The following is a 25,330-nucleotide window of genomic DNA, read 5'->3' on the forward strand; positions in this document are numbered from 1 at the left end:
TTCACCTCCATCGAAAATGCGGCCGCCGCGGCCGACATTAGATCGCGGAACCCTCAGGTCAGCATCCGAGTGCCTTAGCCACTATACCATCGTGGCGGGTGAGAGCGTAACATAGGCCATTACAACGTATCACTGAATGCCTATAGCAAGCATATTGCTAAGTGTCCACTACGCCATAATTATTCCCTTTGCGAATCAGTGAAGGCCGCCCACGCGTTCGTATATGGCAACACGTGAACCTAGGTTGCTGTTAACAATGCTGATGGTTATGCTGCTGATGATGATTAACTCTGAGCGCTGTATAAAGAATGGGCCTTTAGAACACCCACCCATTCATCAATTAACATCTTCTAACGCCTAGCACGATTCTGTGCTTCTGCCACACAATATGTGTTTGTGTGTCGGTGTGCGCGCGCGCGCGCGCGCGTGTGTGTGTGTGTGTGTGTGTGTGTGTGTGTGTGTGTGTGTGTGTGTGTGTGTGTGTGTGTGTGTGTGTGTGTGTGTGTGTGTGTGTGTGTGTCTAAGGCCGTTTCAACCATTACCACGACTCTGTGGCAGAACAACCGATTCACACACAGACGGCCTAGGTTCGTTACTCACACGGACATATTAAAATATTTTATTTACGTCTTTCTCAATTTTTCGGTCACCGACAAGAAGCTTTGTCGCCCACTACCAACAACGCCGACGCCGGAATTTCTGCCAAACAAGCCCTTCAACGCTATCGCGTTGAAGTTGTGTGGTGTGTACAGGCGTAGTAAGCTTAGGATGAGGCTACCCGCGGCCACGGGTCACAACACATCTGGTAGTTAACTATACACACCCGTGCGCGCACCTTATGTTTACGAGTACTAGTATTGACTTTCACGCCTAAGAACTTCACTGGTAATCATTCAAAGCTGTTAGTAACGTCACTGCGGCCCTGAGAAACAATAATTCACAATGTACGCCCCTTTTATTCTGCCGCATACCTTTTTTTCTAACTTTCCTCATGATACTGATTTCTGATGATAAAGAATAATTTTGATGACCCCACAAGATTCGCATCACCAATGTTTCACTGCAGTTTAGGACTAATATCAATAGCACCAAAATGAAGCTTAGACTTGAGCACAAAAACATGCTTGAGTGTTAAGATATGGCCTCCTGAAGGCCTTTGACAGTACAGATTTCTAACCGTACTTGTAGACTCTGAGCCATTGTTTGGTTTTCGAACCTTCCACAACGAATCACGTGCTCGACCATTCTTCAGCCGTCATTGCGGAGCCGCCACTTTCTGACCACTCGTGTGAACGTAATGCAAATACCTTTGAAAGACGAGCAAGCGCTAATCACGCACATGACTTCGACCCCACATGTTATCAATAAACATTTTTGGGTAACGCGGGCATCGTTCGACAACCGTAAAATTGAGAAACCGAAGAGCGATATGTAATGTGTTCAATAATGTGCCAGGCAGGCACTACACAAAATCGATGAAAATTAAACCGGTATGCTTTGTTCATTTCAGGCATAAGCTCGAGCGAAGAGTGTGGACACATGGGGAAAAGCGCACTTTCCTGCACGTCATTATTTCTCAAGAATGGTGTTTACTTTATGTGATATTTTAGAAGGAGCTCTTCAGAAGTACCGGCTACATCACCACACACAGAGGATCCCATACATAGACCGTGAGGGTTACAGATGTGCAGATGCGCATATAACTGGTCCCCCTCCCCGGTGAAATTCAATAATTAGGACAGCTAAACTCTTATTCACTCTCCTCTCAGCCGCATACCTAAAAAAAACGGGGTATGCAATTATGAGAAACCCACAGTTGGTGCACGAGTGCTTCAGAAAAACGAGTAGACCTATACTAGTCTTTGGAAAAGAAACAAAAGCGAGTACGTATTGTATATTTCCGGTTCTAAAAGCAATGAACTTAAATTTTATCTTTAGGACCCCGACAGCGAAATAATTCATGAATTCTTTACCTTATTCAGGTGACACCTTATTTTTTTCTGAGCTGAGCAACATAGGATATTATTGTGTCTAAGCATATACGTGCAAACGACCAATGGAACGCTGGACTCTGCACAGCCGCGTTATTGTCGTGCCTGTGCATAACGTTAAACCTTCATTGGCAAACGTCTGCCGTTCTCGAAATAATTGGTTAAGCATATTAGACAACGAGAGCTGACAGCTAGTGGGTTTTTTTTCTTCTTTCTTTCGCAACCTACACTTGTCTATAATGCATACTAAGGCCGGATGCAGATTCATAGCCCGACATCAGTTGGCCTATGGCTCTTCCCTTTCGTGGCAACGTGCGCATTGGTCGGTATGTGCCTATTGACGCTTCTTTTCATTATTCGCGATTTCCTATGAAGTAGAGCAGTGTATTGTGGGATTTCGTAAGCGATGTAATTGACGAATTTGTTAGAGTCGTATTATGCCTGTATCTCCTTATGAAACACGTTCGCATGACACGACACAGATAAGATGTCAGCGTGGGTGTGTTTGTGTGCGTGACTGTTTGTGTATATACATGTGTGCGTGCGTGTGCGCGCGCGTGTGTGTTTGTGTGTGCGCACATGTGTGTGCGAGTGTGTGTGTCTTTGTGTATGTGTGCGTGCGTGCGTGTGTGTGTGTGTGCGTGTGTGTGCGCGTGTGTGTGCGTTCGTACGTGTGTGTTACTATAGTGCGCGCATGGGTGTGTGTTGACTGAAGGGGACGGGGCTTTTCTCCTTTTCTGTCAATATCACGGCGTTGAAACGTCTTGACTCTCGAAGATCCTAAAACAAAAGCGCTATTGACGTCGTTAAAGAAGAAAAACTCGTATATTTTCGATTTTCTTTCTTCTATATATCCTAGGTCCCCGTGGTGCAGTTATTTCACCCAGCTGCTTTCGCGGAATATTTCCCCTCCATAATCGAAGGTTAATGAGCGCTAATTACCGACATCATTTGGCGCCCATATAGCGATTACCAACAACGCCTGCCCTGGTCTGACAAACTGTCGTTTTTTCTCATTGTTTGATTTTTTCTCAAAGTAGAGAAAAAGAGAGAGAAATGGCGATATGCATCAAGGTGAGTTCGTATTTTTCCAAAATTAGTGGACGCATGCTGCCCCAAGCTTCACCCGTGGGCACAACAGGGTATTCGTTTTCTCGTTTTCCTTTAATTACCTATGCTGATGGTGTTTACCACCTCGCGGGCTGTACCGCAGTAAGTAAAGCCATAGCTACCATATGCGCCACATGAGGTATCCACATTCGTTTTTAGGAAACTATCTGGTTCCAAACGACCCCGCACACAGTTCGCGCTCAAGCAAAGTCTGCGAACGAGCTCATATTGACGTCCAGTCATGCCTATAACACAATATGCCTACAGGCCGCACCAATGGGTATTTTTTAAATTTTATTACTTACACGAAGGAAGAACAGTTGCTTGCTTTCTTTGGCTACAAATTCACTTTCAAGTGTGCATTGCAGAGAGAAACGATTTTTTAGTCGGCATTCACCAATCACATTTTAGGTTTGCTTTTTTAAACAGCTGTTTTGTGGTCTGCCACACAGTGCAAATTATTTGTGCTGCTATGTCTACCTTCCGCACAAGAAGGTCCCATTTGTTTTCTATTTCTCTATTTTTTTGTAGTTAAAATACAGAATCAAAACACAAAATATATATTTTGACACACAAACAGCACTAGTGAAGCAGCTTCAAAAAATCTGCCGCACATACTCTGAGAAAGTTACAAATGGAGTCGCTTCGTTGGGGTTTTTGGCGCTCATGAAGAAAATGTAGAGTAGTTTGTCTCTCTCCCCTCTCTCTCTAGAATATTTCGGAAATCAGTTAAGGAGATGAAATGAACTGCATTCAATCCTAATAAATGAAGAGAGGTGACATTCAATGGTCCTTCTTCAACTCCTCGACTTCATAATGTAATCAACGCGTATGAATAACAATACTTTAATATCTAGAAATCTAGAAACTTTATAACTATACATGATCATAAGCCGTCGTAATGATGAATTTTAAAACCAAGCGTCATACGCGTTTTCGCAGAAGACAGCGCTTGAATAATGTTTAGAACCTGTCTAAAATGTTTCAGCTAAATTTATCGTTTGGGATTAAAGCCTATAGCTCGCTTACGTACCATTGCTCGCTCGACGCAAATACTAGACGAGCCAGTAATTGTTAGTATGCGCCGTACATCTTCCACCTTCATTTGTGCGAATACATTTGTTTCACAAGACCAACGAATTTGCAATGCCTCATTTCCTTTACCACCCAGCCACTTCTCATATCTCGTATGCTGCTCACCATATGAAGGCCGGCGTATTATAGGGTACAGCAACATTTACCTTGAAGCCCTGTCCCCTAAAAGAAGACTGGCATTTCGCCTGCGTTGTGAGCATCACTGATCACGACGCATTCAAGCTTGCTGTGTGTTCTGTTTTATTATCCTTTTCTTTTGCCATATTTTACTTTGACATTCGTGGGAACGTGATGGTATAAATGAAACGAAACGAATTGAAACTACGCTCACATTTCCGAAGTAAGACAATTACTAGCTGCCATGAAACATAATCCGGCTGAACCTGGCGCCAGACAAACTCGATGATCACAATAGCGCAGTGTTTCCCTTTATATTGTTCACGACTGCGGATACATACATGCAGAGAGAAGCGCGCGTATTACCGAGTGGCCGCTCCTGTGTCTTGGACGGCGTGCGGACGACGGGCAGGCTGGCGCGGGCCTTGGTGGCCCTGCGCAGGCCCGTGGCCGAGGTCTCCACCTCGGACATGATGCCCGGGTCCTCGTCGTACACGCTGGCCGGCGGCTGGTACATCGGGGGGCCCACCATGCGCCCGCCGCCGCCCACGGGCGCGCCCAGGTGGCTCTGGAAGCACGCAGAGACGACAGCGTCAGTGAACTTCTCTGGTTTAGGGAGTTCTTCCTCGCCCGCAACAGAGCGAGGAAGAACCACTGAGGTAGAATATAAAAGTTGATATCACAGTTTGAGTCAAAGCTCCCACTTGCCACTCAGCGATTGTAAAACGAAATGAGTTTAAATAACGAAAGAAGAAGTGCAGTTCGATATAAAAATGGTGGCGAATATTAACGTACATGGCCACTCCAACGTTTCAATGTCCAGACATGCTCTCGAGCAAAATTTTGTGAGGGTCTTGATAACTCAACGTTTATTGCAAGGCAGATTTCGGGCTTCAAGCCCGGTCTTAGGCAATACAGCACTGAATTTCTTCGCCTTTCTTTTTTTACACAAGTACCCTGCAGAGTGGGCAGCAGAAACAGAAATTGTTCACCTTTTATCGCTCAACTTTCCAATAATTCAAATGCGAAAGCCATGACTTTCTTTAATTGAGACATTGTCACTTCCCCATAGGAGAACGTATGTATAGTCCTGGTCAATAGTTCAAATGCCACACTTCCGTAAAAGTCCATGGAATAGTCGCTTGGAAACCTATGCATCCACTCTGTACATACTGCCACGGCCACAGCTTGCACTATAGTGTTGCAAACCACCAGCAGAGCTAGTGCTCGAAATGCGCCATGCTGCATTTCACGCCGATGCGTTACCCAGGCAACACCGCGTCTCCCTCTTTTCGTGACGAAGGGACGCCGAAAGCGCTGAAACGCGCATGCGTCTAAGCAACGCAGTGCGGCGCGTGCCTGCGAGTATATGCAGGACCGGCGCCTGGCGTGGCAACGCCGGCGTGACGCGACCAAATGAACGCCGGCGAGCACGCGCGCGCACCACGTCACGTCGAAGTGTACTGGCGCCTTGACTGTGGTATGTAGTCATGTTCACACATGACGCGCATCTCATGATTATCATGTTTGAACCAGTCACATACCTTCGACATCCGTTGGCGTCACGGAATACCACATTTCGCATATGTTAAGCTAGCGAAACGGCGGCGACCACATCATCATTGTGACAAGTAGTCATGTTGTTACATAACACGCATGTATTGATTATCATGTTTGGATGTGCATTTACTTATGCCGTCCGTTCGCGTCGCGTATTAACGAGTTTGGTACATGTGAAGTTAGCGAAACGGCTGCGAGCGCATCATGAGCGTAGCATGTACTTATGATGTCACATGACACGCATCTCATGTTTATCATGTTTGCACCAGTATATCTTTGTCATCCATTCACGTCCCGTAATATCAAATTTGGTATAAGTGAAGCCAGCGAAACGGCCACCAGCGCATCAGGAGCATGACATGTATACATGTTACATGACACGCATGTCATGATTTTCACGTTACGGTCTGTCACTTGTGTCCACATTGCAATCATGCCATACCATACCAGTTATGCAACATGCCATGTGAACGAAACCACCGCAAGAGCAGAAAGACCATGAAATGTAAAACATGACATTCATAACATACATGCCGATTTTTATGTTATTATTGGGCTAATATGTTCTTCATACAATCATGTTATGTCATCATACCAAGTTTGGCATTGATACTATTATCGAAACGTCCAGGAGAGCTAAAAGTCGTAGGCGGATAGATAGATAGATAGATAGATAGATAGATAGATAGATAGATAGATAGATAGATAGATAGATAGATAGATAGATAGATAGATAGATAGATAGATAGATAGATAGATAGATAGATAGATAGATACGCTCAAAGTCGCGGAAGTTCGCTAAGAAATGCTTCGCATTTAAAACTGGGATCCCAGACGGAGTCGAATGAACGTTCAGTTTTGACTAAATAATGGAGCAGTGTGTACAATGACGATTGCTTACAGCGAAGTTCTGCTAGAGTTGGTTATAGCGATGGGTATAAATAGTGTCAACTAGTGTTGGCAAATTGATGAATGGTATCACCTAAAGCTGGCTAAGCAATGGCTACTGTCGGTTAGAATAGGGTTCAGACAAAAATATTAGAATAAGCACATTTTTGTATGTGGCTTTTCTACGTACAAAAACAACAGACCATATATGCTCTTTAGAGACTACATTACCTTGGCGCCACGATCGTTTCGTTCGGTCATTTCACATCTTTTACTAGGTCATTATTGGCAAAAATAGAAGTAAAACTTGTAAAAGCAAATACAAAATAAATGAAACAAGAACTTAAAGATGAGGAAAATTGAAAACTGAATGAAAAAAAGACCACGAAAAGTACTCATATATACATAAACATCCTACTCCAAAAAAAAAAAAAAGAAAAGATGTTGAATAATAATATTGTACGATAGGCATGAGTATGCATACAAAATGTATATGTATTGTTACGTACATGTTGACAAATATATGAGAACATTGATGGGTAAATATGTGCATGTGTAATTTATGTTTATGAAAGTGGACACATTTAAAGAGAGAATCTCGGGTGTCGGTATGGGAGAGGACAAAAGAGTAAAACATATAAGAAAAAAAAGAGGACCAAGAGTCTACTGTAGAAATCAGGACACCCAAGCGAAAAAATGCCAGTCTGGACGGTGACCCACAATAGAGTGGAGCGAAGAACACGAAAAGAAAGAACAATGAAGACGGAGCATTCAGCACGGAGGATGGAAGATTGAAGTCAAGACAAAGAAAAAAAAAAGTGGAAAAAATTGCATTTGCAAGACAAGATTTTTTCAGTCATGACAGAGTCCGAATTTTTGTGTATTAGGTTTATAGTTTTGGACAGTATATCGAAGAGTCTTCGCTTGTTCACATGGAGGTGGTTGGCAATGTGGTGGCACTCTTTACTTAACTTTTATTGTTTCTTTCTCTCTCTTTTCTTCTTCAAAATCAAAATTTGACACTTGTCCTATACATTTTTCTTAATTTGGTAGCCTGCAATACTTCGGTACAGCAGGGAATACATAGTTTGTTGTTTTATTTTCCATGTTTTAAAATTAAACTTGGCCCACACAAACATGTCTGTCTGTTATTTGCGGATAAACGATTGCACATGCGGCTGATGGCACTCAGATTGTGTTGGCAAAGTGATGGGTAATGTCACCTAGTATATGTTAATCTTAAACAGTGTTGCGATGTGTTGGTTACGTTATGTAGTTAAAAATGAGGCTTTCGCACTACCTGACTGTTTTTGAGCAGGGACTTTCTGCAGCGATTTCTTCAAGACACATCGCCACTACGAAAATAGTTGCATTTTCAGTTCATTTGCAATTCACTTCATTACGCAGCAGTTCACTTCAGAATAAGTGAATGTTCATAGCACCCCGTGAACCAGTTGGAAACACTGAGACATCTGGCGGATCGGTTCTACGCAGCAATTGCTGTTTTCTGCATGTTGCCTACCACTATTAGGTTTAATGTGCTAAACTGAAACAGTCCATGCCGCACTGCTCCTGTGACTCGGATCCATTGTAGGAGTGTTTTCAATAGGAGTGTTTTCAAGTTTACGCTAAGAGCATTTATTAATGGCACAAAGTGATGCGCATGCTTTTCTTTCAGGCACCTACGGTAGATCACTCACTTACCGTTTTCGCAGTACTCGGAATATGTCTTCTAAAAATAAAACAACTACGAAATCAATTGCTGTGGTTCGAGTTAAGAGCTTTATTATTATTATTATTATTATTATTATTATTATTATATTTGATTTGCATACACAGCTACACAGGGGAAAGAGGGAGGGAGAAAGCTGGCAACTGCCACCTGGAGGGGCACAACGCCTGCTCTGTCTTTCGGGAGGAGAGAAGAAACAGAGGGAACAAAGATTAGAGGGGAGAAAGAGGAAAGATGAGGAAGAGAGAAAAAAATGACGGAAGACTTCCACAAGTACGAGTAAAATAAATAAATAAATAATAATAAAAAAGAAAAAAAGAAAGAAAGAAAAAGAAAGAGACCGTCTATAAACGGGTGGCCAGATTCGTTTGGTTCATAAATCTAAGGAAAGCTCGGTGGGCCTGGTCGCGTTGGGAAGCACTACCATTCGGAAAGAGGTAGTCGTCTAGAGTCGCGCACTTGAGTGTCCTAGGAATTTATATTCCTTGATCAGAAAAGACCGCTGCGCAGCAAATGTGGGGCAGTGCACTACGAAATGCTCAAGTGTTTCGCAGGAGCCACAAGCTACGCACAACGGGCTGTCCACACGCCCTTGACGATGTAATCGTTCACGCACCAGCACAGAGCCGACTCTTAGTTTGTACAACAGCACTCGGGAACTACGAGGCAAGCCACGGCCACGAACACGGGGAGGGAACAATCCATTCGCAACACTCGGGTCTGGGTGCTGCTTTAAGATGTGTCGGCGTATAAGCAGACGAGCGTTGTCCATCGTACAGAGAATTCCCGGAAAGTCACAGTGATCATGGTTGCATGACGAAGCAAAGTGGTCCGCTTCTTCATTGTCCGCTATATTGGATACATATGATATCGCAGCATACATTTACTTAAGGGCCAATTAACTGTCAGTGTCAGTAATGAAAATTACTCGAACGAGTTCATTGAAAAGACAGTTTTTTTCGCAGAAACCTAGGGTGCCTGAATGGTTTCCCTCGCCCGCCGCTCCGTACAGGGTGGGGACAACCGCGTCGTCTGCTAGAGCGTCCGCCATTACATATCTCACCCCAACGAAACACACTGCCTGCGCGCGCGTATGAGGAGAGTTTGAGAAGAGTTTAGTGCGAGAAATGGTATTTCGCGCTATAAAAAAGCAGTCTGAATATGTGCGTCTGTCATTGGAGACTGTTTGCAGGATAAATCTACATTAATTCATGAAGCGCACGCCTTTTCCTGTTACCTAAACTCACCGCACTCCTCAGTGGCTGTGCAGCGTGCCAGCCACTCAGTAGTGCTCGCATTGTACGCGTTGAACTTACTTCATCCTGCTTTTTCCCCCGCCTTGCGTGCCCTCGCAGCTCTGAATAATCTTGCGGGAATGAGATTCAGATTTGTTACACAGCTATTTTTCTGTTATAGCTGGTTGAGATAGTGAAACAGCGTAAACATCAATTGAATCTCTCGTTTTTATGTGACCACTGAGAAAAAAATCTTACTAAGTTATTGGAAAATACAAGATGAAATGCAGTAATAACGATTTTGATGCCCTATACCTGTTCAGTTTTTCTACTTTCCATAGATATATGTAAGCGAGCAATCTAATTATCCGAGAAGTATCACTCTCGTATTCTGCCTCTGTGACGCTGTGTCGGTATTGCTTCGACCGCAATAATATTAACTTACCATAAACATTCTCCAAAGATCACAACCTTAGTCAGCTTAAAGATCACAACGCTGTTTTTATCTAAGAATGTGATATTGTATAACAAATAAGAAAAATGTCTATGAACTTAAGGAGGAGGATGAAGAAAGGACAGGGAGGTTAGCCAGTTCACAATGAACTCAAAATATTTTAATCAAACAATAAGTGTTCTGAAAGAAAAAATAATAAAATTTATAAGTGACTGGTCCAGTTCGGCTGGTCACGGAAGGCTTACCCCAGCGCACGTCTTGCTTCCGTGTTCATTGACGCCGTTTGAACTAACGTGGCGCAAATGCACGCGAAGCCTCAGTCTTGCATAATTCGCAATAAGGAGTTTTGCTACGGCGTCACTGTGCTCGGAGCAAGTCTTTACGCAAGGGCGCACCATCTCGTTCAAATAATCGGTCACGGCCTTCAACGGGGACCTTAAGCGCAGCAAGCCCTCACTCCAACTTATGATGCCCCTGAAATGCTCTTCACACGACTTGAGTGTCAGCAAAACATCCTTGCTGGGATATGTGAGGTTGCCACCTTCACTCCTGTACTCCTTCAGAATAGTCAGAGTTGCGTGCTCGCTTTCAGTTGAGCCTAACAAGGCAGAATTACAATGCCCGCATCCCGCTACAACACTCAGCATACCTTTTAAAAGGAAGCCGCCGATGTAGAAAAGGATGTTGCATTCGTTTTCTTGAAGTTCTTCAATGAACAAAATTTCCGAGTCATCAATGACATCAGCTTCCACCTCCCCGTGCTCTTGTTTGCCTTTTGCAAGCATGTCGGCGAGGTACTTAGCATCGTCGACTTCGTAGCTTGACGTTCCGGGTGCATGAAGGAACTGACTCACGCACACAAGCTTCAGGGCACACTTTAAGTCATATGCGTTAGGAACAGGCTTCCTGATGCGCACCACCGAAAACAAATTTTCGAGGCAGTCTTGCAAGATTCTGCTCGTGAGGAAGAATTCGTATCCTTCACTGCGCAAGAGAATGTCTTGGAGACGAAGAACGACTTTTGTTGTTATTAGTAAACCTGCTTGCGAAGGCTTCCACTGTGCCTTGCTTCCCATCTTCATTCCTTGAAAAACTTCGAGGGCCGAGTTCAGTAGCTCAATTGATTCGTGGTACCTCCGCATGTCTCGAAGGCTGAGAGCAACTGATGGGTGGCGGGAAGACATTAGCGTGTACCAGTTGAATACTAATTCTAGAAACCAAGCTGTTGTCTCTGCCTCCGGCTCTATCGCGTCCTCTTTAATTAGGTACCGAATCGCTGCAGGAGCTTCCCTGAAGAAGCGGACAGCAACTCCCACTTTCATTTTTGTGAAATGGCCTCGCGAAATGTGTAACTCTGAGAGCCTCGGGGCGACTTTCAGCTCTCGTTCAGCATCATACTTAATTACACTGCGCACATGGTCCACGTTCACTTCTTTTGATGGCAGATTGTGCTGGCATACTGTTGCATCACTCAGAAAGAATACTTCCGATGAAAGCAACTGTGACTTGACATTCTTCAGCACGTGTGCAGCATCTGCTGTGAAAAACAATTCTTTGTCTTCCAGACAGGGGTGAGGCACTGAACATACAGTAATGGAATTCCTGTGGCTGGAGAATCCGAGCTCGCGCCACATAGCCCGATTAGAAGCCCCCATGTCGCAAGTGACGACACGGATTCTTAAAGAGATTTCCGCGCAGAGCTGCACTATCTTCATGACGTAGTCCTTGAGGATACTACCCTCTACATGACTTCCGGTGAAGTGGTAGGCAATCACTTGCTTCCATCTCGTATTCAGGCCTCCTACCATGAACACTAGTGCGTGATGTGCAGGTTCGTCTGGATTTTCTGGCATAGTTTGCCCCCCCAACACCACATCCTCAGCGCGATCGAGCTCGTACCCGCGAGCAATCTCCATTTCATCCAAGAACAAAGCACAGTCTTTTTCAATGTCTTGCATGTTCTCTGCTTTGATTTTGAGAACATCGATGACTTCCGTCAAAATTCCGGGAAGAAACTTGAGGCCCTGAAGGCGACGTGCAAGGGTTTTTCCGGATGGCAAGGGGTAGCCCAGATTTCTTAGTGTCTGGTAACCAGTTTTTCCACAGGAAAACTTAATCTGAAGCGCCTGCTTGATTGTTTCTGCAGACCAAGTGCTTCCCTTATTACTCTGGCGCCCAAGAGCCTGCAGCTGGTCATCATTGAGGAATTTCAAACGCTGTCCGAATAATTCCATTTTGGTTTCCAATTTTTTCACCTGTTTTTTTAGTGCTTGAATGGTTGAGGTGGCTTTCCGATGGACTTGATGTAGCTGAGTGTATTTTCTGCCCATATCAGAGAGCTGCTTATTTAACTGCTTGTTTTCACGTGCCCCGTCAGGTGCATCGGCCGAGATCACAACTTCTTCCCTTTCCATAATGTGCGGTACTGAATCAGGCGTCTGAGAATTGCAGCTTTGCGGTTGCTGTGCGCCAAGACTGTCTGTGCGTGAATTTAAATTCGCCTGTGCACTTGTGAGTGGCGTACAATTAATGGCCGTAGAGTTGTCACCGCGTGTTTCTTGGCATGCATCAGGCAACACAGCAGGTCCTGCCCTGTCCTTTGGCGCCTTCCTTTGTGGAGGCAAGCCTGCAGTGCAAAAAAGGACAGTCACAAGCTGCAAGTATTACAAGGTAGCCAGCTCTAATCACAGGCCTGTACTGGATTTTAGCAGTATTATAGGTTGCAGACATATGCCTTTTCTCAGGTCGCAGGCACGTACCCCGACTTTCTTAATATCCTCAAACGAGGAATTCCACGGATCATCCTAATTTTTGAAACTAAATCATTTTAGCCTTGTACTGTTGCCACCTGTTAGGTTCATACAGAATCTTTGACGCACAGTGAAACAGTAACTTACCCCTGAAAGGGAACACCGTTGGCACAGCGTTCGGCTTCAGTTTTATCCACTGGTCAGCTCGGTGCTGCTCGAAATGGCTTGCTTCAAAATGTGCCTGTAAGTCCGTTATGAACCATGAATTTTAGCTTAGCTTAGCCTAGACAGAATTACTAGAAAGACACAGTATACCACACAACTTTTATTGAATTTCGTGATTTGCAATAAACGAATGAAAAACACTTTTCTGTAAATACGCAATTTAATAACAAGCAGCCTATTTTGTTTATACATATAGTGACTAAAAACTGGTACAAACTTCAAATACTGCGGCTGCGCCACACGTTTCCATAGCTGCACTTTTAGAGATCGCAAAAAAAGAGAGAAAAACTGCAACTTAGACGTGAAGCGTTTACAGCACCGACAAAGTGACCCACAGACACGTATACACATTTAAAAAAACAAGTTTCAAAGTTCTCGACGAGAAAAGAACACATGTCGGGATACTCACACTGCATACACACGAGGACTTCGTAGGCTGCCACTTGTCTCGCTTAATCTTCACCATCCATAGCAGCCTTCTTTTGGGCTCTGTCGGAAAATGGTAGAGTTTCCAACCATTTCTGGAGTTGTTCGTGCACATGGGCACGCAGCACCCAGTCATTTCCCTAAAAAAGTATATGACAGAGCGGCCACAGCTCCTTCTTTGCTCCCGTCGCTATGCGAAGTGAGATCTGCAATGGCGGCGGCCGTCAGGAAAAACCGGTCGCGGCGGCGAGCACCCCGTCAAACAATGTCCCCACCCTGCAAGGAGCGGCGGGCGAGGGAAACCATTCAGGCACCCTACAGAAACCTGGATCGTTGCGCCACCTGGAGGAGCATATCCGAACCACACGCTTCCTTCTACCTGGCCTCTGGGATCAACTTCGGCAGTTACACAACTTCCCGGAAGCGATAAAAGCAGGCACATAAACGCTTACGTGCTAGCGCCGCTACCAGACACCTAACTCAAGGATTAGGACCAACTATCCCAGTCAAGTCACGTCAAGGATTGACTAATCCAATTTCAAACTTTGTTGCAATTAAGGATTAGGGCCGCCTGCAACCGTTAGAGGCAAGCTGTCATTGAGGACATTTTGCCGATGTCGTCATCGTTCGCGTTCTCTAAAACACGTCGAGTGACCAGAATGGAAAGAAGGAGCCTCGTGAGAGGGAAAGGGCGGAATGTCACGGGATCGAACATCAAGATGAGGTGTAAGTGAAGGGAGATTGAATGAAGAAATAGATAAAACAAAATTGATTTTCTTGACGAGGTGCTGTTTGAAGTGTCAGATAGGCAGATCGCCAGCTGCTCAGCGGAGACGTCATCCCTCGTGACCGCCTCACTGAAGCCAACAACTGAAGACATGCGGGACATCTTCTCAAAAATATAGGATTTCCGGAAGCCTACTCGAGGGTTTAAAGATTTGTTCATAACTGTGGCGATCAAAAAGGAGACTATACACGACCGATGTTCTCATCCGCGTGCGTTGTGTAGCCGTCACCACGCAGAATTCACGTCCGCTCACATTGCTACACTGCAGCGCAGTATAATGGGGAAACGTCCACACTCGATTGTTGGCAGACGAGTTAGCACATACTCAGCATGAGAAACAGCCCACCAAGACGGAACAAAGAAAACGAAAAGATAATGGTTATCATTATTGGGGTCCTACGTCCGAAAATAACAACATACCTATAAACTATTTGGTGGCGGATGGCTCCGGAAATTTCGGCACCATGTGGTTCTTTTAACAGACGACGAAAAGAAGCTCACATAAACAGCGCTGACTTGCAGTTGACTTTTCTTATCACTTGAGAAGCTATAAATACGAAAACATACATGACATCAGCAAAACAGCAATTGTTTCTCAGTTCTTATTCAGCGCTGTCAGTGTTTTTTTTTTCCATTTTCACTGTCCCGTCTCGGCACGTTGTCTTTCATGCTAAGCTAACGGTCTGTTCTTCTACATGTAACTAGTTCAACGGTTTGCGACCGCCGTCATGCGACTGATCAATCGCGCAGTTAGCGACGGGGCCAAAAGAGCCACTTTGATAACAAATCGGCCATTTGCTACCAGTCGCTTTACGATTAACATTATAGCGTCACTGGTGCCAGTGGCAGCTGTGAATGAGCCTTTGGAGCCTTAGTACCGAAAGAATTGAAACGGTATCATCGCTTCACCGATCGAGATCACAGGTAGACGAACACTCCTATGTTCGTTGATTCAAATACCTTACATATTTTTTGAACGCGGATCATTACGTGTAAATTTCTGTAGAGCGTCTCATGAAAGGTTTTCATGTCTTCCTTGATAAAACGATCACAGATGCGTGATAAAGTGGCCTACAGTCCTTTCGCAGTATTGCCACAGTCCAAAAACAGCCAGATCATTTACCTCTTTCAAACCAAAAAGACCTCCGGACCAATGCGCCACGAATCGAAGCCCAGCGAAGCGACGTGGGTATTGCTAGCGTTTCCAGAATCGACCAGGCCTTGCGATCGATTTTAGGCGCGTATTCTATAGCCGCACATGTTTCACCTTGATAAAGCCTTCCCATTTCTTGCGTCTCTATTTTCCTTCCTCAATGTCATTGTGACGAAGCAAGGCAGTGAACCAGACGCCCGTTTGGTCGATCCTTTGCCTCCTTTCCTCGTATCAAGGCATTTCATATAGTACCCCCATATCTCCCTAGGTGTCGCCAAGAATGAAGGAAAAAAAGTAAATTTAAAGGCTCGTTTTCTTTGTTTGACGTAATAATGATGAGAACTAACAGACAATTATGCCAAGAGAAGTGCCCCGCCACGGTGGTCTAGTGGCTAAGGTACTCAGCTGCTGACCCGCAGGTCACGGGATCAAATCCCGGCTGTGGCGGCTGCATTTCCGATGGAGGCGGAAATGTTGTAGGCCTGTGTACTCAGATTTGGGTGCATGTTAAAGAACCCCAGGTGGTCAAAATTTCCGGAGCCCTCCACTACGGCATCTCTCATAATCATATGGTGGTTTTGGGACGTTAAACCCCACAAATCAATCAATCAATCAAACCAAGAGAAGTATAGGCGGTGTCAGTGGAAGTAATTGTAATGAAAATTAGAACGAAGAAAGGTGGTCGAAGAGATAGATAACTTGCAACCAGCAGGATCTCAACCTGCGACCTTCGAATAACACGTCCGATGCCAAGTCATGCTAAAGTTCTCGCTCACTATGAGAAATATTACAATTGGAACACTGCAAGTGGCGTATATGTAGATTCATCTAGAATATATCTATATTTGTAATGGTAGGTGACTGTTTCTGCACGTAGCTGCGTTTCTCGAAGACGCACGACTGCGACCTAAACAACGCCGTATCTGAACATCCTATAGAAAGAAACACCCGGAATACCAAATAATTGTTTTAAAACAACAAGCTGCTGTCCACCTGCTCTCTGAGAGGTTGAAGCATGGTGTGTCTATTGTATACGCCACTGAATTAAATAATGTGTCATGATACTGTCGAAAACGAGAAGAAGAAGCGAACACAGCACTACGCTATGCTTCCACTAAACTTTCATGGTGAAACAAGCGCAAAAAATACACACACTCAGAGAGGACACAGACAAGCGCAGGGCACTTGTATATATATATATATATATATATATATATATATGTATATATATATATATATATATATATATATATATATATATATATATATATATATAATTGCAGTTTGCTGTATTAGGATCTGCAACATCAGTCCATTTTTCGCGGGTACGTCAAGTAACCCGATACATGCCTGTTAACACAAACGACCGTGCATATCCCTATGGTAGAAAGCAACTACACAGCTTACAGTACGCGTTTAACCATGCGTCGAACAACTTCCCCATAGACCGTCACTGCCAGACGTGAGTGGCTGTATTGTGATACAAGAATTCGAGCAATGCTTCGAAAGCTCAATATTTGCCCCGAATCGCTGCCCCGATTCTGTACAGCAAAGCTGTTGTGCCTGAGGTTCGTCGTAGATAGAAAGTTATATCACCATCACAAAGTGACCCGCTCTCATTGATGGTCCAAGCATTCTGTACAGATGGTTAACAAGAGAAGCTGAAACATGCCCACCGGCTCTGCTGCGACCAAACCCTGCGCGATTTATACCGCGAACTGCGCTAGTAACCCCCCCCCCCCTTTTTTTTTTCGTCGAGATGGCGCAGAACCACGCACTCTTCAAATTTGAGCTTTTCTATGCGAATGAAATCTGTCTCAGACGAGACACTAGCCTGAATAAAATCTATTAATAATGGTAGAGAAATCTGCATGCTTGATGGCACGCAGGTCACCGAACTGTTTGAATGGGATCTCATAGCATCCATTCATTCATTATGAAATTCATGAGATAGCGCCATGTTTCTTTTTTGCCAAGTTTAACCATAACCTCTTCTTCTTCCTTAGGAGGTAAATGGAGCGCATCGTGAAAGTGCGTCCGCTTCGCCTTACTACTCGGAAGTCCATCTGACAGCGTGAGGCTGCATTTATTGAACTGTCACTGGTCAAAAGTAAGAAATTTAAAGAACTGCTCTGATGTTTACTCGCATGTTGTGTGTTTCGGTGTCCCTTTTCAGCTGAAATGAACCGCTGCCTCAAAGTTTCAGGATAGCTGCTGCAACGTTTCCTAATATTTTTATACGGTCGAACGGTCACAGTGATTGTTTATGACAGCGGAACCAATATCTTCAACCAAATCGAACAGCGTGGGGCTACAGTGGTAGCACATTCCCGACCTTCTAATCAACGTGATTCAACTGGTATTTGAAAGAACGTGGCTGTGAAGTATTATTAAAGATGAAAACGTCCAAGTGCCACTTAACTGAAAACACTGAATGCGAGTCCGGTGCCAACAAGAGGAAAGACTGTGAATGGCTCTTAGACAAACAAGCGAATCCTTAGTAGCTTATAAGAGTGCTCTCTCAAAGCAAGCTCTTCGCCTGAAACGAATTAACGTGATAGTAAGGGTCGCAGCAGGCAGCGCGAAAACTACGAGTAACTACCAAGGTTACAGTTGTAAATATCAATCTATAACTACACTCTTGATTTTTTGATACTTCAAGCACACCGAAGCAAGAAACGCTTCACCTTATCATCAGTTAAGATTGAGTGATGGAGGTAATTAAAATGGTTCGGATGAACACGACGACTCGTTGAAGGACTGGACAGGCCCGCTTGCTCCGTTACTGGCAAAATTGAGGTTTACTAACACACTGACACTTATTTATAAACAAAGGCCGGGGCGGCCTATAAACAAACCGAACAGTAAGCACTGAGCTGTATTAACGTCAGCGTAAGTTGCCGAGCCCTTAGTATAGTGCACACATCGACACCAACTGCTCGATGTAGTATCAACCTTAGATCAGAGTTGGCGCCAAGCACGACCTCTGTCCCCGCTTCCCGATTTTGTTCTCGAGCACCGAGCTCTGCTCCTCTCCATTTCTCTCCATTAAATACCTCCCGTCTCATATGAGACCCCTGCGTGGGGCGAACCCCTTCTTGATGCTCCACCAATGCAGCAAACAACTCTCCTTTCCTCAGAGACGTGCCTCCACCTCTGCGTTCCCTCGCTTTGCTGCCCTCAACTTCCAATTAATCAGCTAGAGAACTAATCCTTCATTTCGTCAAGGTAAAGTTTAAAAATACGTCCGCGCAATAACAAGCCTAGCTAGACGGTTGGTCGGCTGTCTGGAGTTGGTACACAAGATGCTGCCACCTGTCCACGTTTATTGTGACAGGACACAGTCACATTATTCTGTCGGGAGGGGTGCCGCGACAGAGCCCACTTGTTTCTCACACTGGCTTACCGTGACGACAAAAGCGCGTGCAGGGGCGAACGGTTCTGAGCAGCCGCTTTTCATAGACTCCCCTTTTCATCAGGCGCCGTCTACCGACTGATCATTTCGCTTTCCTTGAACATAAGCTCCTCTCTCGAATGTAACATACCCACAGTCATGAGCTTTAACAACTGACAATATCTCAAGTGCTGATAAAATGTGTGAGACATGGTATAACGTATATATGTAAAACATCACGCCATCCACGTGAACAGTTAGCGGTTTCAAAATGGCCGGGGAACTGCTGTCCTGTAGCAGACAAACTAAGCTGACTCCGTATACAGCGAACAAAGACTGTTTCCGCGAGAAGAAATTCGGGAGGAGAAATGTACACAAGGGTCGTGACACCAACGGTATTTCAACACGTAGCCTCCCGCACTGTGTCCTTCGCACTGCATCGGCCCACCACTTTCTTTGGGTCCTCGCCCTCTTCCGCGGTCCCCAGCGAATTCGGCACTCCATCTTGCTCGTAGTGGGGCGTGATCAATACGGCGCCGGCGACCATTTCTCACACGCACGCCGGGCGTCAACGAGGAATGCTCTTAGCGGAGTTAGCTAATCTGATAGCCGAGTCAATTGATAGAATACATGCTGAGTGCATTGATGCGACGAGGTGTGCGATGGCGCGCGAGCTTGTCAAAGGCATAACGTGATGCGGCTGGCAGGCGCAATGAATGGATCACGTTCGAGCGTCGAACTCGCAATGACCGCGTTCAAGACACTGCCCAACTCGAGCCATGACAAGAGGTGTCAACAAAATCACAACACCACGTTGACATTATACCAGGCAAGTAGAAGTCATTTGTCTGGCTGACGTTGTCAGAGGAGAAAGAATTCAGGCGGCAAACTAAGAGACGTCCTTGTTTACAGAACACCGCTCTATTCCTGCCAGCCCCGGTGTCAACCCTGCTCACGCTTTTATACAAGCTAAATACATAATTTCAGTGAACACATTACAATAGGACAAATATATCCTATACACAGTGATCATCGAGAGTTCAACGACTGTTGATAATGGTTCAGAGAAGGAACGTGATGAAAACGCCCGAGCTGGCACATTGCGGCACTTCAGCTTCAACTGAAGCAGTGGCATAAACTCAAACGCCAGTCTCACACGCTGACATCGTCTGCGCGGAGCAGTAGGTCTCCGTCTGACCACCCTAACAAACACTTACATGGCAGCGGCTTGAGTTGGCACTGGTTGGGGAAAGTAAAGATGGACTCGAAAGCACGCGAGTCATCTATAGGCGCCGATTCACGACAAGGAAATCTGCAGCTGGTGTACGTACAGAGGCCAGAAGAGGGGGAGGTGTCTGACATGACTTTACCTTGGCAGCCGGTTTCGATGGCGGCGCGACCCCCGTGGCGCTGGCAGGTCGTGCCGGGTAAAATGCCGTCACGGCTGCTGCCGTCTGCGGCGGTGTCGACGACGCGAGCATAGTAGTACTACGACTCGGCGGCGGCGGCGGCGTCGAGCGCGAGAAAAGCGCGCGTAGGACACCCTTCCGCGCCGTCCGGCTAGCGGCAGATATGCCACTGGTGTTTCACCGGGAGGGGGTGTGCGCGCACCCCACAACGACTGCGACGACGACTACGGCAACGCTGGCGAGCGAGCCGACGGGACGACGTCGATTGCGGGGGAGGACCTCGTCGCCGTCTGGAACGAGTCGCGCCCACCTCCTCTTCCCCCTTCTTCCCAAAAAGCTTTCCCGTCCTCCCTCGTATCCCGCCCCCCCCCCTTCTTTTTTCTCGTCTAGGGCTACACACGCACTGTTTCCCGTCGCCTCGCGAGACTGCGCAGTGTGCGTCGGCGGCAACCGAGAGACGGCGATCGATGCCCCCTCCTGGCCGCTGCTGCGAGCTCTTGTTCTTCGTCATTGCTGGATTTGAAAGCGCCGTGCCGCCCTTTGTGAGCGGACCGCTCACTCGCTTTCCCGCTGGAAGCGGCGGCACGGCCTCGAATGGAAGAAGCGGGCCACAGGAATCCGGGTCGCGCCGCCTGGGACCCCAAGCCCGGTTCGTAGCCTCCCCTTTTTCTTCCGCTTCCTCGAACGAAAGCGAAGGTCGCCGCGGGATGCGGGGGATGAAGGCCGCCAAGGATCTGGAGCAAGGATATGCGGGAGCGAGACAGATGTGAAGCCGCCGGGCCTGTTACAGTTCTCGAGAGCTTCGTTATTTTCTTTTTCATAACACGTGACCTACTCCCGCTTGAAAAGGCCGTCCTGATTAGAAAAAAGAGCCCGAAGACCACCCATTGTTCTTTCCTGAACTAATTCATTTCTTCCCGTTTTTTTTTTCAGCTTTCTCACTTCTTCTGAAAAGAGAGTCGGGGGCATTAGCACAAAATTTCCAGCAAAAGGTGACCGAACAGAACAAAGAAACGTGTTGCCCTACTTTCTCAGCGTTAGAAGCAAGGTTGTTTTCGGCGTTGATTTATACGTTTTCTCAAGAGGGGCCCTGCGTAAGTGAGCAGTGTTCTTTCGGGTCGTGCGAGAGAAACTTTTATAAGGAAAGGTACTAAACAATAAAGGAGGAAGGTCTGAAAGAGAAAGGCATTACCAGCGTCACCCGCTCAGTCATTAACAACTAAGCAAAGTAGAATATTTGAGGGCAGTGCGTATCAATACGATGATCGATAATATGCTTCCTGAACAAGCAGATCACAAACATGAGGGTGGAGTAACTAGAAGATTACGAATGTCGTGAAGTGCTTATGGCAGGCATTCTCGAATCATAATTTGTAGTTTTCCCCTATGCCACAAGACACAAATACATAACAGTTGTAGCTTACCAGTACCTACGGGGCAAACAAACCATGGAGGTCTACGAAAATGATTCAACTTGAAATGAAGACGACGCGTCGAGCTGTGGAAATGAAAATGAACAGACTATATTAGAAGAGTATTTATGCAGTCTGTTAGTGGATTCTCTTCAAGAATCCGAGGAGGAGTCAGAAAGTTAGGCGGAACAATGAGATGAAGAAGTTTCTGGGAATAGCGTGGCCTTAGTAAGCACAGATTTGGGTCAATTTGGTGAAACAAGGCAAAGGTCGCAAGTAGCTCCCACGTTTTAATTCACATATATGCCCAATAAAGTGGCTGGGGCAAACCGCCGTGGTAGCTCAGTGGCAGAGCATCAAACGCGTTATTCGAAGGTCGCAGGTTCGCTTCCTGCCCAAGGCAAGTTATCTTTTCACCCACTCTTATTTCTTCACAATAACATTGCATTTCGGTCTAATAACGTCCCCTATACTTTACTTGGCATTATTGCCTGTTAGATCTCATATATATTATGAAGAGTCTGGCTTCGGTTGCCGTAGAATTAAGGTAAAATAAATACAGGCTTCTAAAAACTCTTTATTGGTAACGTTTCGGTAGGAGACCGATCTAAACGTCGACAATAAATAGTTTTTGGAAGCGTATATTTATTTTTCATATATATATATATATATATATATATATATATATACATATATATATATATATATATATATATATATATATATATATATATATATACATATATATATATATATATATATATATATATATATATATATATATATATATATATATATATATATAAAGAAGTGTATACTCAAGGGCTCGTTTTTTTCGTGTTTTGGACACAATATTAATAAGTTCTAACAGACAATAGCATCGAACGCATTACTCGAAGGTCGTAGGTGCGATTCCTGCTGACGGCAAGTTATATATATATATATATATATATATATATATATTGTCCTTTATTGTGCTCAAATTTTCGGCAAGAAGTCTAACATGATGGAGAAATTTAGTGTGTCTAAAAAGAAAGAAAGAAAGCACAGAGGTTAACCACAAAAGTTTGCAGTTGACCACTTGCACTGGTGGATTAAGGAAGGAGAATAAAAAGAAGAGTGAGAGAGAGAAAACAGGGAAGGGGACAAAAATTAGTTTAGTGAAGCGTACATCACTGAAAAAAGCGGCAACATGCAAACGTTGCGAATGAGCAGCTCTGCAGAACGGTGACCATGCTGAACGCTCTAAAATTGAATTCAGACTACTCTTTAAGCTACAGCGACATAGTGTCCAGCCAAATAACGGATGTAAAGGAGCGAAATCAACGCCTACGTAATACGGCACGACGCGTCTGTATATAGTTGTATTCGCCGCAGTGCATCCACAGCTATATCGCACCAGATAAGGAGCGTTTTCCCGAAGCGGCCAGTTCGATGCTTCGAAGGCCTCGAACAAAACGTGCCATTCGCCCTGACAGGTCGTGCAGTCACGCAGAAAGTGAACCACGTTCTTTTTTGGAACTTCTCTGTTTGAGCGCGCGCAAACGCTCACACTTACTAAACAAGCGCGTTGAGAAAAAAGCCCGCAGGATCGAACGTATAGAATTAACAGCGCATGCGCACACCCAGACGAGCACGCAGCAACGCCCACCCGAGCGATGGGAGCAGGCCCCACAACGTTGCGAAGTCATGCACTGCACGGTGGAGTTGGTGGTGGAATTAGTTGCCCGAATAACGAAGCGCGGCGGCGCGCGGAAAGACGATTAATATGGCGGGGAGCCATTAAAAATTTAACGGCGAGTTTCGAAAGCTTCCCTTCACACATACTTTAGTTCCGAACAAGAAAAGATAAGAACGCTAACGCGCTCGCTGTGAACTGCATAGAAATGCGACAGGAAAGGGGAGAGAGCGTAGTTTGTTCTGGACGTTATTAGTTTTGGAAGTTGCAGCATAAATGAGATTGGGCTGGCCGGCAGATCAAATGCGCTTGGATTTGTAGACGAAAGGAGAACAAAAGAGAGGAGTACGTGGTCAGGAATGCAAGGCGGAATGCAGTCCTTCGTACCGTTCTCAATAGAGGGACGTGCGCCTAATGTATGCCGTATATGCCTCAGTGAACAGTCGGCAGTCTAAACGAACTGCGAAGCATGTTCCGCCCATATATACTTAAATCGCGCGCACGGCTTCCCTAACTTCTGAAAGGTCATTTCCTTCTTTTTTTTCTTTTTGCAGAGAGGGGTAACGAGGTCGACAAAACATGAAGCCCGAAGAGACAAACTAAGTTTCCGGGTGGACCATTAACAAACCTGTGGGAACTAACCCGAAACAGACACAAAAAATGGCAGCATATCCACGGAGTGAATGATGGAGAGTGGGGCGAAGAATTCGTCCGTTCATTCGTTCTTGCTTCCGTCCGTCCATGCGTCCATCAGCCCGTCCGTGCGTGCGTCTGTTCGTGCGTCCGTCCCTGCGTTCGTCCATGCAGCCGCCCCTGCGTCCGTTCATGCGTCCATCCATGCATCTGTGTATGTGTCCGTTCGTCCATCTATTCAACACTCCAAGTACCACCATCTCGCATCTTTTCATCCTATATTCCCCATATAGAAGCACCGCCATCCAGCGGACATTTCAAGGACTAAACGAGAGGTGGCACACGCACACTTTCTTACGGCTTGCGCTTCGGGTCCACTTCCCACCTTTAACCACCTCGAGTTCATGGTATATACTAGTTCACTGTATTCATGGCACTGCGGCCGAACGCTCGCTAAACCTTTCGAAAACCAAGGAGGTTACGCCCAGCGAGTATGACGTAGCAAACTTTTTCTGTCAGATAGTGCTCAATGTACATGCTAATGGCTGCTAATGGGAAATGAGAGGCGGAGAATTCGGCTTTTACTTTCTTACGGATTGCGCATCGTATCTACTTCCCATTTTCAACCACCTCGAGTTCATTCACGGTATATACAAGTTCATTGTATTCATGGCACTGCGGCTCAACGCTCGCTAAACCTTTCTAAAACCAAGGAGGTTCACCCAGCGAGTATAACGTAGCAACCCTTTTTTGTCAGATAGTGCTCAATGTACATGCCAATGGCTGCTAATGGTGATCGCAGCCTGCGCGTTAACTAAAAGCCGAATGCTCCTGTCTCTCATTCCCCATTAGCACCTATTGACATGTACATTGAGCACTATTTTTTTATTGTTCAACAACGCACAGAAGAAGTCTCTCACCGGCACCACTTTGGATGTCAAAATGTTATACTTGTTACATTCTAAGGGGGACGAACGGGTGCCGCTATAAGGAGCTTCGCCCCTAAAATGATAAAAGATGGCACTGACAATAAGATTAAGCATGAACAGTTAAAGACCTCTAATAGTGCTCTCATTGGCGACGGACGATTGAAGCTGTATGGTGATCTCGTCGCTAATGAAATAGGCGGAATAAGATTTGCGCCCCTGTAGGTTCATTTCTGCGGAAATATAATAACATAAAGAGTGCGTGCCCGATTATTCACACGGTCGGCAAAAATAGCAAAACTCATCATCTCGTACACGCGCATTCGGTCCCTCGTTCTCATAGTGAGCGGGCGTC

The 25,330-nt window shown here is 45.4% G+C and overlaps 2 protein-coding genes across 2 annotated transcripts in view; both read right to left on the reverse strand.

The window, feature by feature from the left end:
* Positions 1 to 25,330, reverse strand: part of LOC119178424 (coiled-coil domain-containing protein AGAP005037) — a 421,294-nt gene that overhangs the window by 132,805 nt on the left and 263,159 nt on the right. Inside the window, exon 4 of the mRNA XM_075886482.1 lies at positions 4,680 to 4,881. Within this exon, the coding sequence (XP_075742597.1) occupies positions 4,680 to 4,881 (202 nt within the window). The remainder of the gene's footprint in view (positions 1 to 4,679; positions 4,882 to 25,330) is intronic.
* On the reverse strand, positions 10,321 to 13,860 carry LOC142796255 (uncharacterized). The gene is made up of 3 exons (XM_075886473.1): positions 13,567 to 13,860; positions 13,080 to 13,173; positions 10,321 to 12,808 (listed from the first exon to the last, which is right to left on the reverse strand). Exons 1-3 carry the CDS (start codon positions 13,717 to 13,719, stop codon positions 10,413 to 10,415), a joined length of 2,643 nt encoding a protein of 880 aa, XP_075742588.1. The 5' UTR covers positions 13,720 to 13,860; the 3' UTR covers positions 10,321 to 10,412.

Source organism: Rhipicephalus microplus, chromosome 1 (assembly GCF_043290135.1).
Source record: "Rhipicephalus microplus isolate Deutch F79 chromosome 1, USDA_Rmic, whole genome shotgun sequence".
NCBI classification, from domain to species: Eukaryota; Metazoa; Arthropoda; class Arachnida; order Ixodida; family Ixodidae; genus Rhipicephalus; species Rhipicephalus microplus.